The sequence below is a fragment of the Podarcis muralis genome, chromosome 7 (genome assembly GCF_964188315.1).
Source record: "Podarcis muralis chromosome 7, rPodMur119.hap1.1, whole genome shotgun sequence".
Classification (NCBI taxonomy): domain Eukaryota; kingdom Metazoa; phylum Chordata; class Lepidosauria; order Squamata; family Lacertidae; genus Podarcis; species Podarcis muralis.
This window is the reverse complement of record NC_135661.1, coordinates 72,903,671-72,923,914: the sequence shown is the minus strand read 5'-3', so window position 1 is coordinate 72,923,914 and position 20,244 is coordinate 72,903,671. Positions and strand designations below refer to the sequence as shown.

The 20,244-nt window shown below is 44.8% G+C and overlaps 1 protein-coding gene across 2 annotated transcripts; it reads right to left on the bottom strand.

Moving 5' to 3' along the window:
* Positions 1-528: 528 nt before the first annotated feature.
* Positions 529-19,837, bottom strand: HCST (hematopoietic cell signal transducer). 2 transcript variants are annotated; one of them, XM_077932081.1, is made up of 4 exons: positions 19,616-19,837; positions 10,479-10,502; positions 7,684-7,821; positions 529-2,379 (listed from the first exon to the last, which is right to left on the bottom strand). In XM_077932081.1, the coding sequence occupies exons 1-4, from the start codon at positions 19,653-19,655 to the stop codon at positions 2,339-2,341; spliced, it is 243 nt and encodes an 80-aa protein (XP_077788207.1). In that variant the 5' UTR covers positions 19,656-19,837; the 3' UTR covers positions 529-2,338. The 2 variants fall into 2 exon arrangements, with proteins under 2 accessions (XP_077788207.1, XP_077788206.1); XM_077932080.1 differs by having other exon boundaries at positions 529-2,382; positions 19,616-19,804.
* Between the last annotated feature and the right edge of the window lie 407 nt (positions 19,838-20,244).

Sequence of the window (20,244 nt, the reverse complement as noted above, 5' to 3'; positions counted from 1 at the left end):
ACCATCTTGAGGCTTCAGGTGGAACAGCACTTTGTTCGTGAATTATTATTTTTTCCAGCAGGGCAGGCCAATCCATGTGCCAGCCCTACCATTTGGCAGAGGGAAATGACTGCCTCAGGCGGCAAATGCTGAGAGGCAGGAAGTGGTGGCAAGGTGCTGGGAGGTGTGTGCCTGTGCAACCCACTGCCCTCAGATACAGTGGAAGATGTCCTATTCCCGGTGTTGAAAAATTAACTGCTAGTCAAGTGAGCTTCTGCAGATGGTACAGGAGGGTGTCAACTTGCCCTTCACTTCAGGCAGCAAAATGTATCGGGTCGGCCCTGTCCCTACAGGAGGCAGGATGCTGAATTAGATGGACCTTTTGGTCCGATCCACCTGGACTCCCCTTGTGCCCTTATATTTCAGAGGAAACACACAGAAGCATTTTTTGGTACCAAAATAACAGTCTCAATCCAAGGAATTTTAGAACATCTTTCTGCTAGAAATTGCAGAAGTCAGCTTTATGACTCAATCAGTTAGTTGAATGGATGAATGAATGAATGAATGAATTTATTATTTTGGTCACAGACCAATTCGAGCTCACATACAATATCAAGCAAGTCATAAAACACAATAGGGATACATTTGAATTTGCAATTAGGTATAACAGGGACAATACAGATACAGCAACAGCTAAAAAATATATAAATTAAAACTTAGTCACTAAAATATAACCTAAAATTATCATTTAAGGCCTTAATCATTATGATAGCATAGCTTGTTCCCTATGTTTTATGGCAATCACACAGAATTTGGCTACCCTTAACGTGATCTCAGGATCCTTGTCCTCTACCAGGTATTTTAGACATTGAAGTTCAGATTCATTTGGAGATTTTTGCATAGCAGGAGTAATAAATACCGAGCTTATATACCCGTAGAAATGGCAGCATAACAAGGCATGAGAGACAGTTTCTACCTCCATCAAGCAGCAGGGGCAGACTCGTTCTGCGTATGGTTTACCCTCGAATCTGCCCTGCAGTAAGGCAGATGGCAGCACGTTGAATCTAGCGAGGGTAGATGACTGTATTTAGGTATTTGTAATTTTGACGAATAATTTGCTGGGGTAAATCCTCTCCCATTATCTTTTATTGCTGGGTGTTTATTCATCTGGCTCATGTGGCATTGCAGTTCCACATCCCAAATTCGTTGGCGGATAATTGCTTTGGCTTCCTCATAACCTACAGCTATCAGAGCCTGTGGGGAAAACCCCAAGCCTCTTAGCTTTTCATGCAGTGTAGCTTTCCATTTGGATTGGTAGGAATCCAGCAGGGTTAAGGGTGCCAACCCAACAGGGGAAAATATAAGTTTTAACTAATAATGGAACTTCAGAATCCATATCCGAGCGCTAACAGAGATTTGCCCGGCCTCCAGGCGGACAGCTTCCAGTTAGTTTCATTTGTACATGGGATAGGGGAGCAGGTATCAAGTCAGTTTACATTTCACACAAAACCAGCCATTATATTACAAGGTCTAGAAATCATCTCCTTTAGGCCACGTTTACTGGTTCTATTGTCTGTTAACTAACAATTCTTTAATTGTAAAAGCAGCAAGGATTTTTTCCTTTTTTAATTAGCAGGTTGGGTTGGGTTCCATCAGTGACTGGTTCCATCATTTCTTCCCTCGCCTCAACCCATTATGTCAGTGCCAGTAAATACGGTGGTAGAGCATGAGACTCTTAATCTCAGGGTTGTGCGTTCAAGCCCCACCTTGGGCTAAAGATTCCTGCATTTCAGGGGTTTGGGCTGGAGGATCCCTGTGGTCCCTTCGAACTCTACAATTCCATGATTAAATTATTCTAATTTACGCTTTATGAAACAATACACAAACTGAAATGCAGCCATTTTTCGAAATTCACACTTCTTTGCAATACAAAGCTCCAGCCACATCATGGGTTGTTTTCAACTAACTTTTACTTAAAGAGGGCCAACTGAAATAAATGACGATGACTAACTTAGGCCTATTAATTTTAACAGGTCTCCTCTGAGTGATGTTTAGTTGAAGACAGCTCAGTATGTACAAAAACATATAAAGCTTGGATAAAAAGGCTTTTGCTAGTGGTAAAAAATACACAAAAAATCACTGTATCAGTGGAAATTCACAATAAAATGCACATCAACAGATGGAGCTAAATTCTGCCCATTAAGAGACACAACACCAAAGCCCTCGCACACCCAAAATGTCAGGTTTCAGCCCACCCAACACAAAGAGGACCTCCCCCCACCGGCAACTGTATTGTAGAGGTGCTGATTTTCGTCATGTCTGCTGGATACTTGTGGTGAGTTCCAAATGGGAAGGAGTGTCATTTATTCATTCCAATCACGTTCACGTAACTGTGCATTTCTTCTGGAGAAAGATGGAAAGATTCACAATTAGGCCGGATATGGGGGGTAAGTTTGCACAGAGGGTTCAATGGTTTGCATAGCGGGCACAGCCAAGGAGCTACCCTCCCTGAAAATTATGTATAGATGGCATCTAACTCCATTCAAATTAGCAAAAATGTACAAAAAGAAAGAAAGTAAGTGTTGGAAATGTAAACAACAGAAGGGACAATTTTTCATATGTGGTGGGATTGCAAAATTGTGAAGAAATATTGGGAAATGAATTATAATGAAATGAAGAAGATGTTTAAAATAACCTTTGTTAAAAAACAAACAAACCCAGAACCTTTCCTACTAGGTATTACAGGAGTGGATTGACTAAGATTACTAAAGTATCTATTTATGTATGCAACTATGGCCGCATGAATATTATTAGCACAACATTGGAAAGAAGAAGGTGTCCCAGTTAAAGAAGATTGGCAAGTTATTTTTTTTTAAAATAATATTTATTAAAGTTTCAAAAAAAATACAAAAAACAAAAAGAAAAAAAGGAAATAATTCATTCATTACATTCCAGATTTTCAGTAACTTCTTTCCAGAACTTCCCCTCTCCTCCCCTTCTTGTATTCCATGTCCAAAATATTTATCCAACAAGTTCTTAACCCTAAATTTTTAACCTTAATTTGTTATTATATTTAATTCAATTTATATATCAACTTTTAACTCATAAACATCAATCATTTATACTTAAAAATTTTCCTAAGGTCGACCCAATTTCCCTTCCACGAATTCCCCATCTTTATGCTAATAACAACAAAAAATTAAGAAGAAAAATATAAAAAAAAAAGATTCAGACACCCTTTGGATTTCCAAACCCCACCCTCCCTTCCCCGGTTTCGATCCCCAAGCCAATATCCATTAATCCATCTATTATCAGCCTGGCAACCTCACGTCCGAGGCTCTCAAGTCTCTCTCCGTCCCTCTCTGCCGGTTTCTTTGGAAGTCCTTTGTATTTAACACCAGCTCTCGGAGGGGCACTGTCCCTATAATGTCCATGTTCCTTCCAGCCAGACTTCCCTGTTTAAAGTTGGAGCTAAAATCTTGTTCTTTAATCGTTTTAAGTCCAAATAGTCCAAAGGCTCCAACTTCCACCTTGTTCAAATTTATGGTCCATAGATCTTCAGATCCCCACAAAAGGAGATCTTTCCATTCCTCCTTTTTAAGTTCAAACCAAATTTTCCTCTTCCAATCTTTATTTTCATCCATGTTGACAGGCCTCCGGCTCTCCTTTGCCTTCTGCGGTTCTGCAGCCCCTCCTTCCTGTTCCTCTTGTTCATTTTCTTGTTCAGCTGCCTGGGTTTTGTAGCTCAAATCCTTTTCCAACTCAGTGGATACAATTGCTATTGACTTCGAAGTTACATCACTTGTAGACAAAACATGACCTTGCTCATACAACTTTTGCAACTTTCTCATGAGAAAAGCAACCTCGTCCAGGTCAGCTAGTATTTTCCGACCTATTTCCATTCTTGCAATGTCCCTGAACCCCCTCTAGAGGGATTCTGATTGTTCAGTATTCCTTTCACTTTCCAGCCCAAAAGTCAAGTTAGTTTGTTTCAATCCTTCTTATTTTCAGCAACTTGTAACTATATTGTGTCTATTTTAACCAGCAAAAACATCAGAAATAAAGTTCTCTATTTTTCTGACTTTGACAGCTAATCTGACAGCTGTCAAAATCTTCTGTATCTCCTCAGCAGGCTCCTCTCACGGATCACTCCCGGTCCCGGGGGGGGTGCAATTTCACTCAAAAAGTTAGCTCATCCTCCAGCACAATTACTTATACTATCAATCCGTGCAATTAATGATTTTTCTCCAATAAAGAAAGGCTCTTCACTCGACCTTAGTTGTCAAATCCTTGCTTTAAATTGTTTACAATCAGGGGGAGACGGACTTCCTCTTTGCACCTCCCCCGCTCGTACCGAATGCAAAAAAGATTTTTAGTCCAATTTCCCAATTACTCACGGGTTCTTGTTTCTAGTTAGTCCAATTTTTTAGAAGAAGAAGTCAGCGCTCTCCATCGAATGGCATGCGGCTTCGCTCGGCAGGGGAAGCAGAAGACTCACAGCACCGCGCCGCTCCCCGTTCCCCGCTCTGTAGCCTTTAAAAAGGCTCCTTCGCGGGTCGGGGGCGCTAACGGTGCCCGCCGAGTCACCAGGTCCACGGGCTTCCGCGCCCATGGTTTTTGAGGGTCCCCGCGTCGCCGGTGCGACAGAACCCGACCCCTGCCAAGCAGATTCCCTCCGGAGCTCGGAGGGAATCCGCCATTCGGCGATGGCGCCAACCCGGAAGTCTCATTGGCAAGTTAAATTAATGGCAAAAATGACAATGAAACTCAGAGGAAGAGACAATAACGAATTTAAGGAAGAACGGAAGGAGTTTGTTGCATATATTCAGAAGCAATGTACTCAGGTTAATACATTAGCAGCGTTTTAAAACTACTTGTAATTTGCCATATTTTTCGCTCTATAAGACTCACTTTTTCCCTCCTAAAAAGTAAGGGGAAATGTGTGTGCGTCTTATGGAGCGAATGCAGGCTGCACAGCTATCCCAGAAGCCAGAACAGCAAGAGGGATTGCTGCTTTCACTGCACAGCGATACCTCTTGCTGTTCTGGCTTCTGAGATTCAGAATATTTTTTTTCTTGTTTTCCTCCTCCAAAAACTAGGTGTGTCTTGTGGTCTGGTGTGTCTTATAGAGTGAAAAATACGGTAATTTTGAATGGACAATAAGTAATTCAATGGTTTATAACTTTACAATGGACATGCAGTATGTTGATAAACAATGGAACCAAGGAAGGGACTAGGGGGAAGTCAATTTGTTTTGCTTTGTTTCGATATGATATTGTTATTGTTTTATCTTTGTTATTTTTGGGAAATTAATAAAATGTTATATAAAAAAAGGAGCTACCCTCCCTACAACGGCATTGCTGCTGCTTACCTGGGGAGGTAAACCGGAAAGGTAAAACACCACTCCCTGGAAAAGACCCTGATGTTGGGAAAGATGGAGGGCACAAGGAGAAGGGGATGACAGAGGGCGAGATGGCTGGACAGTGTTCTCAAAGATACAAACATGAGTTTGACCAAACTGCGGGAGGCAGTGGAAGACAGGAGTGCCTGGCGTGCTCTGGTCCACGGGGTGACGAAGAGTCGGACACGACTAAATGACTAAACAACATCAAACCACTACTGCCAATGGATCCTGCACTCTCACCAGGGAACCCACCTCTGTCTTGTGCTGCATCGTCCCATCCCTATCCAGGAAAGCAGCAGAGAGGGGTGGCCCATTCCATTTCGCCACCTGAGGCAAAATAGAAGGGTGCTGCCCTACACATGCCACCCGCCATCATTGCCACTCCCACCCAAGCCTTGCTAACCAGGGTTGCACAGCCGCAGCTTCTGGGTTCTGGCAAGATCTCACAGGGCTTCTGTACAGTGGTACCTCGGGTTACAGATGCTTCAGGTTACAGACGCTTCAGGTTACAGGCTCCGCTAACCCAGAAATAGTACCTTGGGTTAAGAACTTTGCTTCAAGATGAGAACAGAAATCGTGTTCCAGCAGCGCGGTGTCAGCAGGAGGCCCCATTAGCTAAAGTGGTGCTTCAGGTTAAAAACAGTTTCAGGTTAAGAACAGACCTCCAGAACGAATTAGGTTCTTAACCCAAGGTACCACTGTATATGGAAGTAGGGGCGCCATTTTGTCCTTTGCCTCAGGCAACAAATTGTCCTAAGCCAGCCCCGCTAGCCCATACCAGGGAGAGTGCAGGGTCGCAGCTTTCAGTGGTGGCCCTGCATCTCTCATAACTTATGCCCTGGAGCTTACTGGGAAATGATATATAATGAAATGAAAAGGATGTTTAAAATAAACTTTGTAAAAAAAAAAAAAAACCTAGAAGGTTTTCTTTTGGGAATTATAGGGACAGAACTACCTAAAATGTATAGAAACTTATTCATGTATGCTACTTTAGCGACAAGAATGTTACTTGCCGCAAAATGGAAAGAAGCAGAAGTCCCAGCAAAGGAAGAATGGATACAAAAATTTATGGAATATGCAGAAATGGCGAAACTTACTGGAAGAATAAGAAATCAAGATAACCCTTTTTTTAACAAAAGAATGGAAATGGTTTATTTACAGATAAATTATAAACAGATAAAAACATGGGCAGGATTATTGTAATAACCTGCAGTTTGATAAGAGTATATATTTAAAGAAGACAAATAAATGAGTAAATTAAGTTAATTTGGATATGCAGAAGATATTAAAAACAAATTTAAGGAACCACAGAAAAAGGGGGAAGGAAGTCAAGCTTTGAAATGTCAAAGTGATTGTAAAATTAGTGAAATGTATAAACTTGAAACGCATGAATAAAAGAAAAAATGAGAATAACTTCTGTCCTGGATCTATCCTACCCTTTTTGGGGGGAGTGTGTGTTAATTATTAGCACTTTCAATCAGACCTTTTATGAAAGCCAGCATGGTGTAGAGGTTAGAGCAAAGGACTAGGATCTGGGAAACCAAGGTTTAAATTCCCACTTAGCCATGGAACTCAGTGGCCGACCTTAGTAATAGTCATGATCTCTCAGCCTAATCTATTTCACGGAGTTATTGTGAGGGGGAAATGAAAGAGGAGGTGGTAAGTCTGCTAACCTTGAACTCCTTGGCCAAAAAGTGGGAGGTCAATCAATAAAAATTACTCTACCGCAGAACAGGCTACAGAAACCACCTGTGGGACGCTAAGAGCTATGAATCTGCCCTTCTTCCAAACAGTGGCGGACAATACGTCCGCATTCCAGAGGGGGGCAGGGTGCACTCCTGAGGGGGGCAGGGCACACCCCTGAGGGGGGTGGGATGCGGAGGGTGCCCACCCAGGTGCGGGATAGCCGCTTGGGTGTACGGAGTGGCGTGCATGCCTTGCAGCCGGGGGTGGAGCGAGCTGCCAATGGCGGACATTCGGCACACCGCCCGCCCACAACTCCCAAGAATTCCCCAAGATGTCAAAACGAAGGGGGAAGGGGGGAATGCTGCCAGCAAAACAGCTCAGCTCCCTCCTTCCCCCAACAGCTTGGAGTAGGCTCGGGAGTCACTGGCGGTGCGCCAAATGCCAACCCCCTCAACGAAGACACCTGGGGCGGTCCGCCCCCACCACACACCCCTTCCTCTGCCCCTTCTTCCAAAGAGCCATTCCTTCAAACTGGCACAGTTCTCCAGAACGGATCCCACCGTTTCACTTGTCTTGCTTCTTGCAGGAGACCAGCTTGACTGTGCCACACTTACCAGAGTCACTGTTTTTGCTGCCCTTTGGACGTATGCAGTAATAGACAGGGATGAGGAAGAGCAAGGTGAGAGCAACATCTCCGGCCACAATGGCAATCATGATGCCTGTGGTGATGTGGTAGCAGTCTTCATAATGCCCTGTGTGTGAGAGGAAAGAACCAGTCATGGATGCTATCAGCTTCTCTTCTCCCATTCGAGTCAAGGCAGCAGCAAAATGCAGTGACCCCAGATCACAACCAGAGGGCACTGCATCACTATTTGTCGTCGTTGTTCCTCCTCTTGAGAATCAGGTTTATGCACAATCCTTCCATGCTTTCCAGGCACGGTCTGTGCTTAAAAGCTCCATGTCTGAGCACTCTTTATTTTATTTTTCCTCCAGAGCTTTCCCCGCAAAATCCCGCTCTTTACTGCTGAATCGGAGCGAATTGTAATCTGCAGAAAACCTGAACTTGCATTTGTTGTGCTTCAGCTTTAAAGAGCAGGGGGTTTTGGGGGGGACTCCAGAATGGGGGGGGGGTCAGACACAGAGCTTTAAAATGCGGAACTGTGCCTGGAAAGTGTGGTGCAAAAAGTAAGTGTGAATAAGCTCTAAGATCTGATGAGACTCATTAGATGGGCAGCTCAGTTGGTAAACCATGAGACTCTTAATCTCAAGGTCATGGGTTCAAGACCCACATTGGGCAAAAGATTCTTGCACTGCAGGGGGTTGGACTAGATTACCCTTGTGGTCCCTTCCCTACAGTTCCATGATTCTGATTCAGATCAGGCCAAAAGCCCATTTAGCCTAGCAATCTCTTCTCACAGTGACCAGTCCAATCTCAATGGAAAAGCATGATAACCCTTTCCCACTCGCAGAAGTGAATACAATAGCCCTCCCCTGTTCATGATCTCCAGGTTACATGGTATCAGAGCAGGCTTCCTCAACCTCAGCCCTCCAGATGTTTTTGGCCTACAATTCCCATGATCCCTAGCTAGCAGGACCAGTGGTCAGGGATGATGGGAATTGTAGTCTCAAAACATCTGGAGGGCTGAGGTTGAGGAAGCCTATATCAGAGGCTCATGATCACCTCATGAGGAAGGAGACATAGACCAAGCATTTTCAGAAGGGTTTTAATGCAATTTTCACCTAGATTTTCCACCTTGAGCCCCCTGCCCCCTTGTAAGAAGAGGTCATTTTGTCAAACATTTGCTCTGCCATTTTTACAGTGGAGGCCGTCCACACACACACCCCATCCCACACAATGCCCCCAAACAAAATTACTTGAGGGTATTGTGAAGGGAGGGCCGCAAAATGGCTGCCAGACTGCCCTAAACTGCTGTTGCTGCTGCTGTAACCTGTGGTGGAGGGATAACAAAACTGAGAGAACAAGAAGGAAATTAAACTGCCTGCCACAGGTGTGAATGGTGAACCCTCACAAGAAATTGTTGATGAATCCTTCCACCACCAAAAACAACAAAATTCAACAAAATGCCTCGACCCCAATTTCACCACCTGCAAACAGGGTGCAGAATTGGGGTGGGGTCTTTTTTGCTCAGCCCCAAAGAATGTTTAGGAAAGCAGCAAGTAACTTCACGTCAGAGTTGTCCTCTGTCTTGTAAAGGGAAATTTAAGCAGAGCAACAATACCAAAAAGATTGGTAAGTGGGTGCCGGAGGAAAAAGTAGCACCTGCTGAAATAAATCTTCTTTACATGTACTAAAGATCTATCCACTGTTCATCTGAACACACACACACACACCATATAGCTCAGAGGTAGAGCATCTGCTTTGCATGCAGAAGGTCCTGGGTTCAAACCCTGTCATCTCCAGATAGGACTGGGGGAGACTAGCTGTCTAAAACCACAGGGAGCCGCTGTCAGTCAGTGTTGACGGTACTCAACTAGAAGGAGTAATGGTTTGATTTGGTATAAGGCAGCTTCCTTTGCATAAAGGTAAAGGTAAAGGGACCCCTGACCATTAGGTCCAGTCGTGGCTGACTCTGGGGTTGCGGCGCTCATCTTGCTTTATTGGCCGAGGGAGCCACCATACAGCTTCTGGGTCATGTGGCCAGCATGACTAAGCTGCTTCTGGCGAACCGGAGCAGCGCACGGAAACGCCGTTTACCTTCCTGCCGGAGCGGTACCTATTTATCTACTTGCACTTTGACGCGCTTTCGAACTCCTAGGTTGGCAGGAGCAGGGACCAAGCAACGGGAGCTCACCCCATCGCAGGGATTCAAACTGCTGACCTGCTGATCAGCAAGTCCTAGGCTCTGTGGTTGAACCCACAGCACCACCCGCGTCCCATTTCCTTTGCATAGCCGTGCATAAATACAGATGTCAGATTGTGGCTCCCTCCCTAACCTCTGACAGTACGTAACGGGATGCATTTAGACTAACATGTGCCCATGAAGGGGAGTTCTCTTCTGGGTGGGCGGCTTCCCCGTACTTCCCCCAAATTTTAAGAACATGGATGCCTTAATCAGACTACCGTATCACAACAAGGAGCTGGTGCCTAGAGGGAGAGGGGAAACCCAGTGAGTCTTGCTTTAGTGTGGCACCTGACGAAGAGCTCCTCAGTTGTTGCTCAAAGGCAAAATTGGGTTAACCTTCCCAGCTCGAAAGCACTGACTCAAAGGCCAATTCCCCAGGGGTACAGGTTGAGTTTGGGGTGGGGAAACCCAGTGGTTTCGAAGGCCCGAGTTCACTTGTTGTTTTTCACACGCTTGGCTGCATAGCTGTTTCCATATGTGTGAATCACTCGTAGAAAACGAAGCCGTCCTTCCGGACCCCGTGACGATGTGCTGAAATCTCTTACCTGCTGTCCCAGTGGCGATGCTTGCTGAAAAGGATAGAGGGAAAGAAAACAACGCTGTCACTCCAGAGGTACAACAATCCCAGCACAATCCCTTCCCACTAGGCAAGCCTTCTTTCCATCTCCCAGGGGTGGGGAACCAAATGTGGCCCTCGAAACCCCTCTGTCAGGCCCTCAGGACTCTCCTAAGTCCCTGAACCACTCCCAGCCATGCCTAAAAGCTGAATCAGCTCAATGTCCCATCTAGTCCCGAATCTTGTTCTCAAAGTGGTCAGCCACTGCAAGCAAGACCCAAACATCATCATCATCATCATCATCATCATCATAATTTATTTATACCCCACCCATCTGGCTGGGCCTCCCCAGCCACTCTGGGCGGCTTCCAATAAAGTATTAAAATACAGTGGTCTGTTTAACATTAAAAGCTTCCCTAAAGAGGGCTGCCTTCAGATGTCCTCTGAAAGTCTGGTAGTTGTTCTTCTTTTTGAAATCTGGTGGGAGGGCGTTCCACATGGCAGGTACCACTACTGAGAAGGCCCGCTGCCTGGTCCCCTGTAACTTGGCTTTTTGCAGTGAGGGAACCACCAGAAGGCCCTCAGCGCTGGACCTCAGTGTCCGGGCAGAACAATGGGGGTGGAGACGCTCTCCTCCTGTGGTTCCCAGAAGCTGGTATTCAGAGCCTTTACTGCTTCTGACCGATAGCCTTCTACTCCATAATCCTGTTTTAAAGTCATCCAAGTTGGTGGCCACCACTAGGGTGAGTTCCCGAGTTCAACTAGGCACTGTATGAAGAAATACTTTCTTGTACTGCCCTGAATCTTCCTCCAACGTTCAGCTTCATTGGCGGTCCCTGAATTTTAGTGTTGGAACTCCTCTTTGCTGGCCCTGCTTTCGATGTTTTTGCCTGGCTGGAACGTGTCCTTGAACTCTGACAGGGCCTTTTGCTTGTGTGGATGGCAGAGAAAGAGAGGGGCGGGCGACTCACGAAATGCATTTTGCTGTCTGTGTCAAATAACAAAATAGCTGCCCCCACTCTCCCCATTTCAGTTGCCCAGAATGGCTGTTGAATCTTTCCCCAATGCCGGAGCCAGACTAGTTCACAGGGCACGGGCGAGGGACACGTGGCACCCACAGAGCTGGCCTCCAGCCCCTCGCTCCTGCTCCCCACCCTCCACATTTGCTGCCTGAGGCAGCTGCCTCCCTCTTGGTAACAACAGGGCCAGCTGCGCCTGAAGGGGTTCTCTGTGCACCGCAGACTTGCTTCTCGTAAGAAGGGAGTGGCTTCCTAACTTGCAACTACTGTCGCATTTTCCGACCCAACATAGCTTGATAAGTATAGAACACAGCCATAATGGCCTTAACTGTTCTGCTGTTTTAATGGGCTTGTTTATTATGTATTTTAATTATGGATGTTTTAATGTTGTTTTACTATATATTTTATTGGTAGTTGTGGGTTTTTTTGTGGGGTTTTTTTTTTTTTTTTTTTTTGGTATTGGTTTTGGTTTTATTCCTGGTATTTTGCTGTTGACTTTTATTTGTTTCTGAACTTCCTTGGTACATCTTCAAATGGAATAATAATAATAATAATAATAATAATAATAATAATAATAATAGGTTCCTTTAAACATTTTCTGGAGAGGAGGAAGCCTGTTAGCCTTTCCCCAATCAATATCAAGTTGCAACCAGTTCCTCCGGTCCCACACAACTCAAGGGATTAAATTTGTATAGCCTATCAGCTGTTATTTTAGCTAATTGTATTTTACACACATTTTACTATTCATGCTTTTTATGTTTTAGTTTGTCAGCCACCTTCAGAAAGCTTTTTATCAGAAGCATTTTGGAAAAATTCCTTTATGCTCTTAGGCTTTTGGTAATATTATGCTGCCTTGCCAACTTTAAAGGGTGAGTTAACCACGGAAAGTGAGATGGGGGAAGAAGCCAATTTTACTGCCCTGAGCTTTTTGGACAAGGCAGTAGGATGCAAATGTTATCAACACTTATATAATCCAAGAATTACTTGTGTGATCCCATTCCAACCCTGCCATGCACCACCCTGAGAAGTTTTATTGAAGGGCACTATGATCATGACTTTCACCATTCTTAGGGTAAATTCTCCTTTTTAAGAGGATAATATGTGCCTAGATGGATAGGCACCAATCACCTCTGAGGAAGAGAGAGGGCTGGCTGGCTCACAGTCTGTTGTTAAAAAGATATATATGAGCATCATGTTTGTGCAAAGGAGTGTCACTTCTAAAGGACTTTTAAAAATAGAAAAAAACAAAATGGTGGCAACCAAGGGTGGAACTACACACAGGAGAAAAAACGCTATTAAAAAGTCAGAAATTAAATCGTTATAACGAAGGGGGGGGGAACCTATGTAAAAACACTATAGAAATGTTTTGTGCTCTCTGGTGCCATCTGGTGTTGCGTGTTTATAACACAATCAAATCGCTGTTTTTTGACTAATGTAGCTGAGTCCATTATTATTATTATTATTATTATTATTATTATTATTATTATTATTATTATTTGAATTTATATACCACCCGATATTACTGGTTAATGGAACAGGATCTGTCTGTGGGGAGGTTTGATACAGTCTCTGTGTAGTAGCTAAGAGACTGATGCTGAGATCCAGCACATTAATTTGGGATTCAGCCTCAACTTAATAGGGTCCAAGCTGTGTACATACCATGCATTTCAAACGCATTTTAAAGCACACGATCTCCTCCAAAGAATCCTGGGAACTATGTAGCTTGTCCTTCACAGAGCTGCAATTCCCAGCACTCTTAACAAACTAGAGTTCCCAGAATTTTTTTGGGGGGGCATGTGTTTTAAATATATGGTGTTTACGCAGACCTACGTGTGACTCATAGGATAGCACTGTCTGTGAGTGCGAAATCAGGAACGCCTAGACGCAGACCTTCCAAAACAGTAGTGAAATAGGTTGCTGCAGCAAAAATAACATGAAGTCTCGTGGCAGTTTAGAAACTAACAGGTTCATAATAGCTTGAAAGTTTGTATCAAAATTTAAATGTTTGTTGTTAAGGTGTCACAAGATTGCCTGGGGACTGGTTCTATCATACGTAGAGTAGACCCACTGTAACTAATGGACAAGTTATCAGAGTCTACTGATTTAAATGGGTTTGCTTTCGAGTGTGACTAACGTTGGGTATTACCCTATGTTGTTTTTGCCAGTTTAAAACTTGAGTTTGCTAGATGGTTTTCAGAACACTACTTTCCATCAGCATCACCATCAGTATTTGAGGGGAAGCGGGGAAAGGGTTAATAATAATTCCTGGCCTAACTTAGAGGACTGTTGCAAGAAGGTTCATGGTGAGAATGTAAGACAATTTGGATAATTGTATATATGCAAAGGAAAAATTTGTGACTTTAACAATAAGCAATTTAAATGAACTGTCATGAAAATAAACAAGGGTGGCTTTATTTTGGGTATACCCAGCGTGGTGTAGTACATTGGGATGAAACAAGGATGGAAGGATCTGTCATTTTGGGTCTCCAAGTTTCTCATTTTTCTAATCTTAATGTTGGTTCTTCAGATTTCTGCAGTGATTTGTATATCTCTCTCTCTATTTATATATCATTTTATTGCAAAATTACCTCATTTTATGCAGTTTTGACACATGTACACATTTTTGCAAAGCAATATATATACATATATTACATTTTTGTATATTATTTTCAAATATATATTCATTTGGGGGCACACTTTCTCCTCATCAATGCATTTTGCAAAGATGATTTGGTTGGAGAATGGCATTGCAAAATTCGGAGAAGCGCAAATTTCAAAGGGTGGCTGTGTTTCAGTTCCCCCATTGTTTCTGAAAGTGCAAATGTGACAAAGTTGGCTTTAAATAAGAACTGAATCAAATTTCTCCCCATCCCTTTGAAGGAGACCTGGATTCACATCCCCATTCAGCCATGAAGCTCCATGCATGCCCTACAGCCAGTCATTCTCGCTAAGGCTCTGTTGAAAACAAAATGGGTCATAACCTCATGCATCGCTTCCCTGAAGGAAAAGCAGGGTGCAGTTGCAAGTAGTTAATTTCTTCTGCAATGATGGGGAAGCACTTTCAGATTGAGGCCTGCATTCCCTCTTGAGCATCCTTCTGGGGTCTGCATATCATTGGCTGGCAAGGCCAAAGGCAAAAAAATAATGGTCAGAGTAACAGATATATGTTTCATAGAATCATAGAGTTGGAAGGAACCCTGAGGACTGACTAGTCCAACCCCTTGCAATGCAGGAATATGCAGCTGTCAGGGACCGAACCTGCAATGCTGGCATTATCTGTGGGATGTAATCCACTGGGAGCAGTCAAATACAACATTCCTTGTTTTCCTAGAGTGGGCATGCAAGGGGATGTTTGATCCAGCCAGTCGAAACTTCCTGTTTCCTCCTGGGCTGGAACATCCTTCCTTTTGCATGTGACTAGAGGTGGGAGTTACCTTACCTGCCCAGGTAACAAAAGGTATGCTGCCACTCTCTTTTTCACTTTTTTTGTCGTTGGACCAGCTAGGAATGCTAGCTTCCCAGCTAGCAGAAGCACTGGGATTAACTCCCCCATATGGGGTAGATCCACATGTACATATTTGTAACTAAGTCTGCCTTCAGGAATCCAACTGTGAACTGAGGTGAGTAAACAACTTTTATTGACTTTAAATAAGATTGCCGTGCCTTTATTCTTTTTAAGAGGGATAAAAGGGAACTTACCAGCAACATACAATTCAATACTGAACTGTATGATAGTGAGAGGCTTACACAAGCCTGCAACCAGCTATCTGCTGTGTGTTAGAAGGGGAATGTAAACTCTGCTGAGTAAAGGAACTTGGTAACGCAAGTTCGGAAGGATATTGATAAACAATATATCCTCTCCTGCCACCCTGAACATTCCCACATTACCAGTACCATGCTCCAACAAACTGAGCTATCCATGGTAGGGGTCCATGCAGGCCACCAAGTGAGAAGCATCACCACAATTCTGGGTCTTTGACAAGATCATAGAGCAGGGCAAGTGAGGGGAGCGGCCTAGGCAGAGAGGATGGGGCCTGGAGAAGAGGTCTCACCTGTGGAGACTCCTGAGGCTCAGGTAAAGAGGCCCAGAGTACTGCATTTGGCCCCTGAGCTTGAGGTTCCTAGCCTCTATTTATTTTGTGGGATGAGGGCAAGCTGTGAATTCTGGGGACTAAATGCATTGAAGGAAAGGGAGAGGTTATCTGGGACACTAGACTGTGTGAAGGCTGAAAGAGCGGTGGTTACAGTGCATATAGTTTTCCTGTCAGCTGCTGCGACTTCCTCTTGCCACACCATCTTGCATTCCCACCCCCTTTCCTCCCACCAGACACACACGAATACAGACACCGCTAGCAGTTTCAGTTCCTCCGACACATGGGCAACCCCCCCGTCACACTCTGCAAAGAACAGCTTTGAGAAGGGGACCCTCTCCCCCCACGTAAGACAGACCCACAACCCCCTTAGCTTAGCCTCAGCTTTGCACAGCTAAATCGGCACAAAGCCGAAGGCACGTGACATCATCATCGCCACCCATAACAGCAACAAGACTTTATGCACGTTGCACGGGTGTTCAAAGCCGTTTGCATGCATGGTCTCAAGAGGGTAGCAATTTGGGTGTTGGGTTTAGGCTGAGGAGACTAGGGTTGGGATTCCCACTCATCCACAAGGCATACTGTGTGACGAAGACTAAGCGGGACCTGCAACAAAATGTTGCAGCGTGGGGAGCTCCTTTTTCATGGCTGGCACACTGGCCTTTTCCCAGGTAGTCTGTTCCATTCTCCCATTGCACTAGCTTTCCATTGGTTCCCCACTTCTCTAGAACAGCCGCGGAGCATGCTCAGTCCTCAGTAGGGGGTGGGGAGGAAGGTTCCTCTTACGGTTTCTCTCTTTTTTTGTACTTCTGCAAACCTTGGGATTCCCCTGAAGATGTTACCTCCCTCTTTGACATAGCTGGCACTGTTTCCGCTACATAAGGACAAGCACTTGCTGAAACAAGATCCCTCGTAAACTATGGCTCCATACATGCCACACATTTAAATCCCATTTAAAACACACTCCCTGCCTAAAGAATCCTGGGAACTGTAGTTTGCCCCTCACCAAGCAGCAATCCCTAGCAGCCTTAAAAAACTACAGTTCCCAATATTCTTTGGACCAGGGGCGGAGGGCGCTTCAAATGTGTTTGTTTATATGATATCTCATTAATCCTGATAACACTAGTGTAAAGTTGCCCAGTATTGTGGTCTCCATAATACAGTGGTACCTCAGGTTACATACGCTTCAGGTTACATACACTTCAGGTCACAGACTCCACTAACCCAGAAATAGTGCTTCAGGTTAAGAACTTTGCTTCAAGAAGAGAACAGAAATCGTGCGGTGGCGGCAGGAGGCCCCATTAGCTAAAGTGCTGCTTCAGGTTAAAAACAGTTTCAGGTTAAGAACGGACCTCCGGAACGAATTAAGTACTTAACCCGAGGTACCACTGTACTTGGGAGTGGCAGGGGAGAGGCTGAGGCTGAGAGAGAAGCAGCTTGGTTAAGGTCACCTCATGAGTAAAAGGCTGAGCTGAGATGTAAGCTAATGAACTTTCAAACCGCTAGAAGACAGCTAGCCGAATCCCACACAAAGAGTTTGGTTATAGCACTGAGGGATGGTTCAGTCAGTAGAGCATGAGACGCTTAATCTTAGAGACATGGGTTCAAGCCCCATGTTGGGTGGAAGATTCCTGCATTGCAGGGGGTTGGACTAGATGATCCTCAAGATCCCTTCCAACTCGACAATAGGATGATTCTGTGTCAGGGTGCCCTTCCTCGCTATGTATTAACTTCAATTGACACTATTATAGGTGCCCCATAATACCCGTTCCACATTGCTGAAAAGTGTGGCAGCACCTAGACATTGGAACTCCCTGCCTCTTGAGATGAAGTAGCTGCCTTCGCTGTACTCTTTTCGACACCTACTAAAACCATTCCTGTTGAGACAAGCCTACCCAGATGCTTAGAAAGTCAAGGTCATTTCAGTCTGTTTTAGTATTCCAGCTTCCATATGTTTTAAGGTAGAGGTAAAGGTAAAGGTACCCCTGCCCATACGGGCCAGTCTTGACAGACTCTGGGGTTGTGCGCCCATCTCACTCTATAGGCCGGGGGCCAGCGCTGTCCGGAGACACTTCTGGGTCACGTGGCCAGCGTGACATCGCTGCTCTGGCGAGCCAGAGCCGCACACAGAAACGTCGTTTACCTTCCCGCTAGTAAGCGGTCCCTATTTATCTACTTGCACCCGGGGGTGCTTTCGAACTGCTAGGTTGGCAGGCGCTGGGACCGAGCAGCGGGAGCGCACCCCGCCGCGGGGATTCGAACCGCCGACCTTTCGATCGGCAAGCCCTAGGCGCTGAGGCTTTTACCCACAGCGCCACCCGCGTCCCATGTTTTAAGGTAGGGTTGCCATTTTTTCTCGATTTTACTGTTTCATCTTTTGTAAACCATTTTGAGATGATAGACAGATAAAACTTTATTCGCATTAGCCAACGGCCATAGCAACAGTAAAACATTACAGTATATGCAGAAAATGAAATTTGATATAAGAGCACAATTTAAAGTCCTGAATATGCCGTCAGTTAGTGGCCCTTATTCTGATTGCTCCTGCTATGAACCTAGCAACTATCGTGCGGTGTATAAATTTCATGAAATAAACAAATAGGTTCTAGCACCAATTAAAGAATGATCATATTTTTTTCAGAATCAATTCTCATTAAAAGCAATCCACCAAATATCTTGTTGGAGCACAAGAAGTAGACAATGGGCAAAGCCATCAGCCGCCTCACACATGGCTGCCTTACACTGAATTGGTTCATTTAACCCCTATACTGTCTACTCTGACTTGCAGATGCTCTCCATGGTCTCAGGCAGAGAAGTTTTTTCAAGATATTTCAGGTGCTTCTTTTTAGTAATTTTTATTTTTAAGCTTCCGAGCAACACAGCAAGGAACGTAATCAGAGGAAAAGAAAGGAATGCAGAACACGTTTTTTTCAATGTCCATCACAATATCAGAGCTTTACACATGAACAATCTGAACCAAGTTTGGAATAAAGATAAGCCTCCCCTTGTCCTATTTGGCCACACCCCTAAAACACCCCTTCTTTGTCTTTCTTTTAGGTTTACCCCTTCTTTGGTTGAGCCCTGGTTGAGAAGGCTGAGCCAGGATGGAGGACTTAAACCAGTGAATCTCTAGCTGAGTTAGGATGCAGGACTTTGGCTGGCATAGCCCTGGCTTAGCCCAGCTGGAGATCTCCACTTTCCAAACTTCACTCATCCCAAGGTATATTGGGTTTGGATTGCTCCCTAAGTATGTACTGAGCCACTGAGCTATGGCCCTACCTGTTCAAGGCAGTACAGTGGTACCTCGGGTTAAGTACTTAATTCATTCCGGAGGTCCGTTCTTAACCTGAAATGGTTCTTAACCTGAAGCACCACTTTAGCTAACGGGGCCTCCTGCTGCTACCGTGCTGCCGGAGCACAATTTCTGTTCTCATCCAGAAGCAAAGTTCTTAACCCGAGGTATTATTTCTGGGTTAGAGGAGTCTGTAACCTGAAGCGTATGTAACCTGAAGCGTATGTAACCCGAGGTACCACTGTATAGAGAGAGTGACGTTCATGAGCTGAGTCTCCAACAAGCATCAAACCAGATGAAGGGACTATTTGTAGCCAAGCTTCTAGAGCAGGGGTCAGCAAACATTTTCAGCAGGGGGCCAGTCCACTGTCCCTCAGACCTTGGGGGCAGGCGGACTATATTTTGAAGGGGGGGGGATGAACGAATTCCTATGCCCCACAAATAACCCAGAGACGCATTTTAAATAAAAGCACACATTCTACTCATGTAAAAACACCAGGCAGGCCCCACAACTAACCCAGAGATGCATTTTTTAAAAAAGGGCACATTCTACTCATGTAAAAACACGCTGATTCCCGGACCGTCCGCGAGCCAGATTTAGAAGGCGATTGGGTCGCATCCGGGCCCCAGGCCTTAGTTTGCCTACTCAATAGAGCTACAGGGAGCCTGGAAGCACATAAGTACAAACTCCAACCATTAAAAAAAAATATCCAAAGACACTCACCGGCAAGCAGGGAGAAAATGCAAACAGTGAAGCCCCACATGGTCTTTCTGAGACTGGCCTCCGGACTGCACAACAAGATATGAGGTTCTTTTTTAAAAAAGGAAAAAACTGGGTTGCCTCATGCTCTGATGCTTGAGCAGGATGTGGGATGGGCCATGGAGAAGCATGAGACCTGAGTTCCACGAAGCCAAAGAGCAGGCAATCCCTGCCATCTGTGTTGCTGCATCCCACTGACTTCCCCAAAGCCACAAGTCTCTGTTTTCAGCTGGCTCCGCGGTGGCTGAACTGCAGCAGATGAAAGGAGAGGACCGCAAACTGGGTTGCCAACTTTCCAGCTGAACTCTGTGGCTCTGTCTTTCGCAGCAGCAGCTGGATCTGCAGGCTCCTCTGTAAAAGAGGTTTGCCTGCTGATTTCTGCAGGATTTGCTGTGATGAGGGACTCAAGAGGAGCTTTTTTTTCTGGTCAGTTGGCACCCCTATCTGTAAATAATATTTCTTTAAACTAACAAACAAACATGCATTCTCTGCCCATCTCCAGCAGACACATATACCGAAATTGTGAATTAAGTCTTGCTCTTCTCTTGTTTCTCCTACTGTCAAAATGTAAAATATATTGCTCATTGGTGGCG